Source organism: Rhincodon typus, chromosome 1 (assembly GCF_021869965.1).
Source record: "Rhincodon typus isolate 14 chromosome 1, sRhiTyp1.1, whole genome shotgun sequence".
NCBI lineage: Eukaryota > Metazoa > Chordata > Chondrichthyes > Orectolobiformes > Rhincodontidae > Rhincodon > Rhincodon typus.
In genome coordinates this window covers 29,538,352-29,551,267 of record NC_063332.1, presented here as the reverse complement: position 1 = coordinate 29,551,267, position 12,916 = coordinate 29,538,352, and the positions used below count along the sequence as shown (strand labels likewise).

The 12,916-nt window shown below is 43.3% G+C and overlaps 1 protein-coding gene across 1 annotated transcript in view; it reads left to right on the top strand.

The window, feature by feature from the left end:
• The window catches only part of dym (dymeclin), a 446,122-nt gene that overhangs the window by 8,686 nt on the left and 424,520 nt on the right, over positions 1–12,916 (top strand). The window contains exon 2 of the mRNA XM_048598245.1: positions 11,026–11,221. Coding sequence (XP_048454202.1) covers positions 11,082–11,221 — 140 coding nt within the window. The 5' untranslated portion in view covers positions 11,026–11,081. The remainder of the gene's footprint in view (positions 1–11,025; positions 11,222–12,916) is intronic.

The following is a 12,916-nucleotide window of genomic DNA, read 5'->3' as shown; positions in this document are numbered from 1 at the left end:
CCTCCATCTCCTACCGACCAACCTCATCCCGCCCCCTTGACCTGTCCGTCCTCCCTGGACTGACCTATCCCCTTCCTAACTCCCTACCTGCACTCACCTTTCCTGGCCCCATCCCCGCCTCTTCGACCTGTTTGTTTCCTCTCCACCTATCCTCTCCTCTATCCCTCTTCTATCCGCCTCCCACTCTCTCCCTATTTATTTCAAAACCCCCTTCCCCTCCCCCCCTTTTCTGATGAAGGGTCTAGGCCCGAAACGTCAGCCTCTCTGCTCCTATGATGCTGCTTGGCCTGCTGTGTTCATCCAGCCCTGCACCTTGTTGTTTCGGATCAAAAAAGGGGTGTGGTTTAAAAAAAGAGGTGGGTAAGACTAGGGAGAAGCCCAAGATATTCTATAAGTATATAACGGGAAAGAGGATAACCAGGGAAATAATGGAACCCGTTACATGTCAAGATGACAATCTGCATAGAGCTCGAGGACATTGGTATGGTGTTGAACAAGTACCCCACATCTGCCTTCACTGTGGAGAAGGAGGATGCAGGCACTGAATTCAGGAAGATTGTCTGCAGTTTGGTATAGGGATTAGCATTGCTGTCTCACAGCGCCAGGGACCCAGTTTCAATTCTAGCCTTGGATAACTGTCTGTGTGGAGTTTGTATGTTCTCTCCATGTCTGCATCAGTTTCCTGTGGGTGCTTCACTTTATCCCCCACAATCCAAAGGTGTGCAGTTTAGGTGGATTGGCCATGCTAAATTGCCCTGTAGTGTCCAGGGATATGCAAGTTAGGTGGTTTAGCCATGGGGTAAAGGGGAAAAGGTGGTGGGGTGGGTCTGGGTAGAATGCTTTTAGGAGGGTTGGTGTGGACTTGATGGGCCTAAATGGACTCTATCTGCAAAGGTGCCAGGTGTGATGAGGTTACTGGGGAGAGTGGAGCGGATGAGGGAGTCGCGAATGAGCTGTCCCTATGAAAGTCAGATGGGGTGGGGAAGGAAATATCTCTTTGGTTGTAGGGTCAGATTGTAAGTGGCGGAGAATGATGCGCTGGATGCGGAGGTTGGTGGGGTAGTCTGTCAGGACCAGGGAGATTCTGTCTTTATTTTTGTTGAGGGGGTGGGGATTTGAGGGCAGAAGTGCTGGAAATGCAAGAGATGTGGTTGAGGGCATTTTTCATCACCGGAAGGGGGCAGTTGAGGCCTTTGAAATAGGAGGACATCTGGGATTGGAATGCTCCACCTTGGGGGTGGAGGCGGAGGAATTGGGATTAAGGGATTGCATGTTTGCAGGAGGGTGGGTGAGTGGAGATGTAGCCCAGGTAGCTATGGGAGTCGGTGGGTTTGAATATTTAGGAGTTTGAATGTTTAGGAGTCCAATATGACTCTTCATATCACCTAGATAAGTTCAAGCTATGTGATATGAAACTGAAATCTATTGAGCATTTCTGATACCTAGCAGTTTCATTTCTTTTTCTGGTGGTAATTTGTTATTGGTGGGATTTGAATTTGTGACCTTTGTTAGTCCGGTATCATAACTAGTGCATTGACATAACCGTATAACCTTCCCACTTAGACTGTTACCCTGAAGAAGATGGCTTGTACTTGAGACAGTTCTGGCAACCTAGGATGTAGTTCTTTTGTGAGAGGCAAAGCTATCAGAAATTCTCAGTTGACCATTTGAGCATCATGGATATTATCAGTTAAACCTGATGCTTTCATCTTGGCTTTTGAGTTACAAGCATTGGGCAGCCGCTTTTTAAGTTCGTGCAGGGGCTGCATGAGATCTTGCCCGAACCCTAATTGTTATTGAGCTGCCTTCTTGAACTGCTGCAGTGCATTATGAAGGGAAAGATAGGGCTTTCCTTTCTTTCTCTCTAACCATACCTCGCTCAACTTTGTCCCGCGCTATCCTCTCCCTGTCTTAGGCATATTGAGACCAAAACCAGCTTCCTGCATCTCCACTAATGTGAATGTAAGAAGTTGACAGCTGGTCCATCAAACCTTCTCCATAGTTAAGATGGTCAGCCTATTGAGACTAAATGTTTCCGTCCCCTTCCTTGCAATTGCCACCTCTAAACCCATCTAAACAGGCAAATGCACACATATCATTGAACTCCTTTACTGTATTCACTAAGGGAATCAAGGGTTATGAGAATAGGCAGGAAAGTGGAGTTGGGGACAATTAGACCAGCCATCTCATTGAATGGCAAAGAAGACTCAAAGGGTTGAATGGCCTGCATCTTATGCTATCAGCTTTGTCATTGAATGTCAAGGGGTGATGGTTAGACTGTCTCTTATTTGGGGATAGCCATTGCTTGGCATTTTTGGTGGTCCCTGTGTACAAGTTTTATTGGGTGATAGCAAAACTGGATTGACTTGGTTGTGATGGTTTTTCCAGACAGGAAGACATCAATGTCTGGTTTGACATGGGATTTTTTTGAACAGGCGTTTGATCGATACTTAAAATGTGCAAGCCTACAGGTAGGGCAAAAAGAATATGGCCACTACAGATGGAATGGTCTCCTTGTGTGCTGTATAATTATGTGAAATAACCATTTTGAAACAATTGCAGCTGTGGTTGTATGTAGATACAGATAAGATGAGAAAAAAATCCATAAAATTAATAGTATTGTGTATATATTTGAAATTCCGCTGCACCTGGTAACATCACCGATGTACGGTATGTCAGTTAGTCATTGGTAAATGTGTATAGATGGAGGAGTGTGACTGACAGTAAGATAGGAACAACCTACTGATGGTTCAGATAAAGGAACTCCAGTAACCGATTCTGTCCAATATGTTACCTGTCAACTTCAGGAGGAAGATTTCAGAGAGACTGACCAGAATGTTACGTAAGCTTTGCATAGTCAGGGAGGACTGTGGCGAGGCACAATCTGCACGAGTATGTAGTTTGGGGAATTTGGAGGCAGCATGGGAGTTTGGTGCAGAGGGGAAGAGGTGCATTCTTCTTGTTTATTTTTCTCCTTGGCTCATTGCTTGTAAGGTTTTTTAACAGGAAAAATTGAAGCCCAAGATCAGGGGTTCAGCAGAAAAGTGGCGTGACAGGCAAACTTAAGTTCATTGGTGATAGCTACTAATTTGGGTATCAATTCTACATTTCTTAAATTGAACGTAAATAGGAGAAATATTTACAGGTTACAAACTAAAAGACCAGTAGGATTTGAAAAAAAAATTAAGTTAAGCAAGAAGTAAATAAAATAAAGGTGCAGGGCCAGGTAATGTGTGTACCGGCGTGATGTGGGAACTGATAGAACCCATTGTGGTTAGTGGTGATTACATCTGTAGCAAGTGTTGGTTGCTTGAGGAACTCTGGCTCAGAGTTGGAGTCTGAGCTTTGAACGCTACTACACAAAAGAAGTGGGGAATTAGCTGGATGCTGTGTTTCAGGAGGCAGTCACGCCCCTTAGATTAACTACTTCAAATTCGGTCAGTGATCAGGGACAGGAGGGTGTGACTACGAATGAGGTAGGTAGAGGACTCCGGGAGGTAGTGCCGAAGGAGTCTCAGCCCTTGGTTGTTTAGGAGGTTTGAGATTCTTGCTCCCTGTGGGCGAGAGAAGGGGTGTAGGGAGAATGAGCAAACTGACCATAGGACCGTGGTACACAGATCCATTCAAGAAGTCGGAGAAAAGAGAAATGTGGTTATAATCGGAGATTGTCTGTTCCCCAGAATAACCTATGGCCTCTGTGGCCAGGATAGAGAGTCCTGAGGACTGTGTTGCCTGCCTGATGTCCGAGTTCTGGATATCTCGTGTGTTGCAGAGGATCTTGGGGTAGGAGGGGAAAGATCCAATTGCCTTGGTCTGTGTAGGTACGAATGATATATGGAGATGGAGGTTCTGCTGAGGGAATATGAGCAGCTAAGGACTAAATTATAAAGCAGAACCAAAAAGATGGTGATCTCTGGATTATTACCTCAGTCATGAACAAATTGGCACCGGGTCAGCAAAATCAAAGAGGTAAACACATGGCTTGGCATGGGGGAAATGTGTTCGAATTCATGGGATGTTGGCACGAACGCTAGGGAAGAAGGGAGCTCTTTCGATGGGCCGGTCTCCACCTGAATCATGCTGGGACCAAACTCCTGGCAAATCTCATAACTAGGACTGTGAATAGGGCTTTAAACTAAATAGGAGGTGGGTTCAGTTGCATGGAAATTATGCACAGGGTTAAAGCAGGGGCAGGGGAGGCAGGATCTTAGCACAGAACGTAGAACTGTACAGCACAGTACAGGCCCTTAGGCCCACTATGTTGTGCTGAACTTTACCCTAAACCTAAGGTCTATTAACCTCCACCCCTACCTTTTACTATCATCCAAATGCCTATCCAATAGCCACTTAAATGCCCCAAATGAGGCTGACTCCACTACCCTCTCTGGCAATGCATTCCACGCCCCTACCACTCTCTGAGTAAAGAACTTACCTCTGACGCCTCCCCTGTATCTACCTCCACTCACTTTAAAACTATGTCCCCCTCATAATAGCTACCTCCACATTAGGAAAAAGTCTCTGGCTATCCACTCTATCTATACGTCTGATCATTTTGTACACCTCAATCAAGTCACCTCTCATCCTTCGTCGTTCTAAAGAGAAAAGCCATAGCGCTCTCAACCTTTCCTCGTAAGACCTTCCCTTCATTCCAGGTAACATCCTGGTAAATCTCCTCTGCACCTTTTCCAATGCTTCCACATCTTTCCTGTAATGAGGCAACCAGAACTGGACATAATACTCCAGATGTGGCCGATACAGGGTTTTGTACAGCTGGAGCATAACTTAACAACTCTTGAACTCAATCCCTCCATTAATGAAAGCTAACACGCCGTACACCTTCTTAACAACTCTATCCACCTGGGTGGCAGCTTTCAGGGAACTGTGGACATGAACCCCGAGATCCCTCTGCTCCTCCACACTGCCAAGAATCTTTCCATTAACCCTGTATTCTGCTTTCAAGTTTGTCCTCCGGAAATGAACCACCTCACACTTTTCAGGGTTCACCTCAATCTGCTACTTCTCAGCCCAGCTCTGCATCCTATCAATGTCCCTTTGTAACCTAGAACAGCCCTCCGCACTATCTACAACTGACCCACCTTCGTATCGTCCGCAAACTTACTAATCCACCCTTCAACTCCTACATCCAAATCATTTACGAAAATCACAAATAGAAGAGGACCCAGAACAGATCCTTGTCGTATACTACTCGTAACTGAGCACCTTGTTGAATATTTTCTGTCCACTACTGCCCTTTGGATTCAGAATTGGCTGATCCTTAGAAGACAATCTGCCACATTTCCCCCTATCCCATGCCTGCTTACTTTCTGCATGAGCCTACCATGGGGAACCTTATCAAATGCCTTACTTAAATCCATGTATACCACATCCACGGCTCTACCTTCATCCACGTGTTTGGTCACCTCTTCAAAGAATTCAGTAAGGTTTGTGAGGCATGATCTACCCCTCACAAATCCATGCTGACTACCACGAATCAAACTGCGCCTTTCCAAGTGATCATAAATCCTATCTCTCGGAGCCCTTTCCAATAATTTGCCCACCACTGTCACCCAACTGCTTTTGTTCTTAGGGGTAACTATGTCCTTGTAGCTCGTTTCTATCGCCACCTCAGCCTCCTGAATGACCCTGTGTTCATCCAGCTCCAGCTTCAGTTCCCTAATGCGATCTTTGAGGAGCTGGAGCTGGGTGCACTTCCCACGGGTGAAGTTAGCAGAGTCACTGCTGTTGACTCTTACCTCCCACATCCTGCAGGAGGAACATTGCACTGCCCTGACTGCCATCCCCTCTAAATTTAAACTTCCCCGAAAGATTTGTTAAAATTAAAGAACAACTTACTTACCCTTTTATTCTTAGGTTAGAGGAGGTGGAAGGGTGGGAGACACCACTCTTGTGGGGTCTCGGGTTTCGATTCCGCCCAAACAATATTTCCCAGGGGTCCCCTCGCTCCCGGTCTCCTCCTCCTCCTCTGCCACCAAAAATGAAGGCCCCCAAAGCACTAACGGTAAGTTATTATACTCGCTGCTTACCTTCCCAGCAATCCCCTCACGCACACTCCTGACTCCCGCCACTGATCAAATGGAGGCTGCACACTCACGAGGTAAATCTTTTAAACTGAAACGCTTACCTTCCCAGCAGTCCCCTTGCGCTCTCTCCCGACTCCCACCACTGTTCAAATGGAGGAGTTTATTTAAGTTTCCAGAACAAGTAATACGACAGAAGGTATGGAAAGGGTCAGGAAGCTTCATGCATACCAAGTAAGGGGACGACTACAAGAAATGAGATCGTAAACTTGAGGGTGTTGTACTTGAATATGCACAGTATATAAAACAAAGTAAATAAAGTTGTAGTCCAGATGCAATTCGTAAATAGATATGATGTTGAGTGTCATTGAAGCATGGCTGTAAGGGGATCAGAGCTGGAAACTAAATATCCAAGGACATTATCGAAAGGACAAGGCAGATGGTCAGTGGGGGTGGGCTTGCCTTGTTAATAAGAAATTCAATTAAATTGATAGAAGTGATACAGAGTCGGAAGGCGTAAAATCTGTGGGTAGATGAAAGACCCTGATGGAAGATGTGTACAGGCCTCTTAGCAGTAGACAGGATGTGGGGAGGAAAATAAATTGAGATACAAAAATCATGGTGGACTTCAATATGCAGGTGGACTGGGAAAATCAAGTTGGTAGTCAGTATCAAAGAAAGGAATTTGTGGAGTGTGTACAAGATTTTTTTTTTGGAGCTGCTTGTGGTAGAGCCCACTAGGGAGCAGGCAGGTCTGGATTTGGTGATGTGTAAGAATTAGGGAGCTTAAGGTGAAGGAACCTCTAGGGGGCAGTGAACATAATATGATAGAATTCACCTTGCAGTTGAGAGGGAGAAGCTGGAATCAGATGTAACAATATTACAATTGAGTAAAAGTAACTAGAAAGACGTGAGGAAGGAGCTGATCAGAATTGATTGGGAGGGTAGCCTAACAGGCAAGACAATGCAGCAGCTTTGGCAGGAGTTTCTGGGTGTAATTTGGGAGGCACAGCAGAAATTCAACCCAAGGAAGGAGAAACATATTAAGGGGAAGACAAGGCAACCATAGCTGACAAGGGAAGGCCGAGATACTGTAAAAGCAAAAGAAAAAGCATACAATGTGGTGATAGTTAGTGGGAGGCCAGATGATTCGGATGCCTTTAAAAATATGAGGGTGGGTAAGCTAGCTAGTCAATAATATAAAAAGATTACAAGAGTTTTATTTAGATATATAAAAGGTAAGAGTGGACATTGGACCACTGGAAAATGATGCTGAGAAGTAATAATGGGAAACAAAGAACTAGTGGAAAAACTGAACAAGTACTTTGCATCAGTCTATAGAGTGGAAGACACCAGCAGCAAAGCAAAATTTGGAGAGTCAGATGGCAGAGGTAACTGTAGTGGCCATCATTAAGAGAAGGTGCTGGGGAAGTTGCAAGGTCTGAAGGTGGATAAATCACTCAGGCTGGATTATTACACTTCAGAGTTCTGAAAGAGAATAGCTGAAAAGATTGTAGAGGCATTAGTGGTGATAATTTCAGGAATCACTGGAGTCACGAGGGGTCCCAGAGGACTAGAAGATGGCAAATGTAACAGCCTGTTTAAGAAGGGAGGGAGGTAAGTCTGTTATTAAGGATGAGATTGCAAAGTGCTTGGAAGTGATTGGTAAAATAAGGCTGAGTCAGCATAGCTTCCTTGGGGGAAGTCATGCCTGACAAATCTGTTAGAATTATTTGAGGAAGTAATGAGCAAGTTAGCTATAGGAGAGTGAGTGGATGTGATCAATTTGGATTTCCAAAAGGTTTTCGACAGGGTGCTGCACACGAGACTGCTAAATCGCGTAAGAATCCATGTTGTTAGAAGTAAAGTACGGGCATGGATAGAGGGTTGGCTGACTGCCAGAGTGGCAGAAAAGGGGGTTTTTCAGGATGGCAGCTGGTGACTAGTGGAGTTCTGCAGGGGTCAATGTTGGGATCACAGCTTATTCACATTATACATAAACGATCTGGACCAAAGAACTGAGGGCATTGTTCCTAAGTTTGTAGATTACACAAAGATAGGTGAAGGGACAGGTAATGTTGAGGAAGCTGCATAAGAACTTGGACAAGGTAGGAGAGTGGGCAAAGAAGTGGCAGATGGATTACAATATGGGAAAGTGTGAAATTATAAATTTTGATAGAAAGAATAGGCATAGACTTTTTTTTTAAATGGGGAAAGGCTTTGGAAATCTGAAACAAAGGGACTTGAGAATCATAGTTCAGGATTGTCTTAAGATGTGGGCTCTGTTGTCAATTAGGAAGGCAAATGCAATGTTAACATTCATTTCATGAGGGCTAGAATGTAAGAACTGAAATATACTGTTGAGGTTGCATAAGGCCCTGGTCAGACTGCATTTTGAATATTGTGAGCAGAAGGAAAGATGTGCTGGCCTTGGAAGGGGCTGACAAGAATGATCTCTGGAATGAAGGTCTTGACGCATGAGTGGCTGAGGATTCTGAGTTTGTACTTGAAGTTTAGAATGATGAGGGGAGATCCTGAAACTTAAATAATACTGAGAGATCTGGATAGAATGAACGTGGAAAATTTGTTTCCACTAAAAGAGACCATGACCTGAGGGCACAGCCTCAGTGAAGGACTGAGGTGAGAAGGAATTTCTTCAAGCAGTGTGGCGAATCAGTAGAAATCATTGTCTCAGAAGGAGGTCAAGTCATTGAGTGTATTTCAGTTAGAGGTAGATAGGGTCTTGATTAGTAAGGGGATCAAAGATTATGGGATGCTATATGACTCAAAGGCAGGAACATGGGGTTGAGAAACTTATTAGCCATGATCGAATAGTGGAGAAGACTCAATCAGCCAAATTGTCTAATTGTACTCCTATGTCTTATGGTCAACCAAAATATTACCGTGCAGGAGACAATTCAAGGAAGGAAACAGATTAGAAATGTTGGTGATTAGGAGGTATCCTCCAGCCTGAAAGATTGATTTGATTTATTATTGTCACATGCGTCGAGATACAGTGAAAAGTATTGTTTTGTGGGCTAACCAGACAAATCATACCTTGCATAAGTTCATCAGGGTAATAGAACAGAATGCAGAATATAGTGTTATAGCTACAAGGAAGGCACAGAGAAAGATCAACTTGAATATGAGGGGTCCATTCGCAAGTCTGATACCAGTGGGGAAGAAGCTGTTCTTAAATCTGTTGGTATGCGTTTTCAAACTTTTGTGTCTTCTGCCTTATGGAAGAGAGTGGAAAAGAGTATAATTGCGGTGGGAGGGGTCTTTGATTATGTTGGCTGCTTTCTCGAGGCTGCAGGAAGTGTAGACGGAGTCAATGGAAGCAAGGCTAGTTTGTGTGATGGACTGGGCTGTGTTCACCAACTGTTATTTCTTGCAGTCTTGGGCAGAGCAGTTGCCATTACCCACCTACGATGCATCCAGGATGCTTTCTGTGGTGCATCTATAAAAAATTGCTAAGAGTCATTGTGGATTTGCTGAATTTCTTTAGCCTTTTGAGGAAGTAGAGGCATTATTGTGCTTATAGAGTCATAGTTATGCAGCATGGAAAACAGATGTCAGCTACAGTACAAGAAATTGGCCTATAGTTTCCTGCTTTGTTTCTCTTTTGAGTAAAAGGATTTTAATTCATAGTCTTTCAATCTAATGGGAACATACCTGAATCTGGGCAGTTTTGGAAAATTAAAGCCAATGCATCAAATTGCAAGGGAAATTGAATACAAAAGTACGAGATGGTACTTCGGTGTACTGCTGAGACTGTATCTGGAGCATATTGGTCACATGATTTAAGAAAGGATGTAAATGCATTCAAAGGTAGATCAGAGGACGTTTATTAGACTAATACCTGAATGGGCAGGTTGTCTTATGAAAAGGAGTTGGACAGGCTAGGCTTGTATCTATTGGAGTTTAGAAGAGTGAAAGCTGACTTGCATGTTAAAACATGCTGAGAGATCTTGAGAGCGTAAATGTCGCCAGGATAATTGCTTTTATGAGAGAATCTAAAATTAGCGGACTTGCTTTAAAAATCAGCTGTTAGCCTTTTTTAAACACTGATTTTTAAATTTTTCTCTCTTAGGAGGTCATGGGTCTTTGCAGCTATCTTCCTGAAATGGTAGTGAATGCAGAATCCTTGAATATATTTAAGGTAGAAGTAGGTAAATTCTTGCTATGCAATGGGGTGAAAACTTATCAGGGCTAGGTGGGAATGTGGATTTGAGGTTACAGTCAGATCAGCCATAATTTTATTGCATGACAGAGAATGTTTGAGGGACTGAATGGCCTACTCATAATCTGTATGTTTATATGAACCTGGTTATCATAGTCTATGTAGGTACAAAGTAGAACAAGAAATAGAGTTTTGCTTGAAATGTTTGAGGGATTAGAGTCCAAATTGAAAAGCAGAACTTCAAAAGTACTGATCGGTCTGTTTCCTGAGCCGGATGTCGACTGATGAAGGGATAAACATGACAAGAAGTGTGGCTGAAACAGATGTAACTTCATGAGTCACTGGCATGTGTACTGGGAAAAAAGAATATTCTTCAGTGGGGTGGGCTATGCCTAACATCTTCAGTGGTAGAAAAGATGTGGTACTAATTTCTTCAGTTGACAATAAAAGTTGGGGCTTTTATGGTTTAATGGCAGTGTCCCTATCTCTGAGCCAGGAGGCTTAGGCTGTGTAATAACATCTCTGAACAGGTTGATTAGAAATACCTGAAAGTTTCCTTTAAATTTTAGTGTGTGTGATTTATCTTTCTAATGTGTGGTCCCTTTAAATTCTATTGCATGACTACGCTCACTTTTATCACGGCACAAGGCCTGCAGCGTATCTTTTCAGACTTTTTTGCAGCTTAACGGGAACATTACCCGCAGTGAGCTTCTAGTTTATTCCAAATTTGGATGGGTAATGGATGCAAATGGATTGTTGATGCATTTTCTGTAATCAGTCTATGGTGTTTTCTTTCCATTTTAGGTTGGAATTAAAGCAGTGATGGTATAAGTTGAACTGGGTCCTTTGCACAGTAGGAGATGGGAGCAAATAGCAGCAGCATTGCTGAGCTTGCAAATAACAGCTACCTTCAACGTCTTGCTGGCACAGAAACCATATCAGAGAATGATCCATTCTGGAATCAGCTTCTATCATTTTCCTTCACCACACATACTAATGGGTAAGAAAGTTGTGGACCAATATGTATGCATATTACTGAATGTAAATAAACCAGAAAACCTGCAAGATTCCTAATGTGACAGTTGCTGACATTTCAGTGGCCCATTAAAAATTCCAATGTCCCCTAATTTTAACATGCAAATTATATTATTGCCTTTTTTTTGGTTAATTTAGTTTCTTTATTTTGGCAATTCCATTGTAAACTATAGTGAATATAGTGTGATGAAACTTGATAGCAAATTAATTTGTTTCATTCTCCCTGATCTGTTTTTGTGTGAACTTGGCCAGACCTCTGTGTTTATTTTGGACAAGGCTATAGTTGAAAGACAAGTGACTTAGCCCAGAAAAGCTAAAGGTGGAAAAGCATTGTTCGGTAGCTTCTCAAACGTGAAAGGATGTGCCATCTGAAAGTCCTGTTCCTGTATCTTGATCAACCTTCTCTGTTACCACATCAATTAATTCAATCATATTAGCAAGACATTATTATTTTAACAAGCTTGTACCTGAAATATGCACTTTTAATTCTTCCAGGTTATCTTAGTTGTATAGCACGGAGACAGACCCTTCCATCCAACTCGTCCATGCCGACCAGATATCCTAAACCGACGTAGTGCCATTTGCCAGCATTTGACCCATATCCTTCTAATTCATGTACCCATCCAGATGTCTTTTAAATATTGCAATTGTACCTGCTTTCACCGCTTGCTGCGGCAGCTTTTTGCATACAGGCAGCAGCCTCTGTGAAAACATTGCCCCTCCGGTCCCTATTAAATCTTTCCCTTCTCACCTTATACCTATACTGTGTATTTTTAGACTCCCCTATCCCGGCTATTCACCCTGTCCATGCCCCTTATGACCGTATAAACCTCTATAAGGTCACCCCTCAGCCTCCGAAATGCCAGGGGGAAAAAGCCCCACCTATTCAGTCTCTTCCTCGATCTCAAACCCCCAAACCTGGCAACATCCTTGTAAGTCTTTTCTAAACTGTTTCAAGTTTAACAACTTTCCTATAGTATGAAGACCAGAAATGAATGCAGTATTCCAGAAGTGGCCCAACCAATGTCTTGTACAGCTGCAACATGACATCCTGACTCCTATACTTAACGCACTGACCAATGAAGGCAAGTGCCAAATGCCGCCTTCACCTGTCTACCTGTGAACCTACTTTCAAGAAATTATGCACCTGCACCCTGGGTCTTTTTGTTTGGCAACACACACCAGGGCCGTAGCATTAACTGTATAAGTCTTGCCCTGATTTGCCTTACCAAAATGGAACACCTCATATTTATTTACATTAAACTTCATCTGCCACTCCTCAGTCCATTGGCCCATCTGATCCAGGTCCCTATGTGCTCTGTGATAACCTCCTTCACTGTGCACTACATCACCAATTTTGGTGTCATCTGCAAACTTACTAACCATACCTCCTATATTCACATCCAAATCATTTATATAAAGGATAAAAAGCAATGGACCCAGCACTGATCCTTATAGCACATCACTGCTCACAGACCTCCAGTCCCCATGAAAACGACTTCCAAGAATGGTTTCTGTCAATTCTTTTCAGTTAACTGGCCTGTGATTTCCTGATTTATACCTTTCCTCTTCCCTCTCTATAACATTAGCAACCCTCCAGTCCATTTTTTGTATTCATTCACAGGGAATGCTGGGTAGGCCAGCATTCATTGTGTATCCC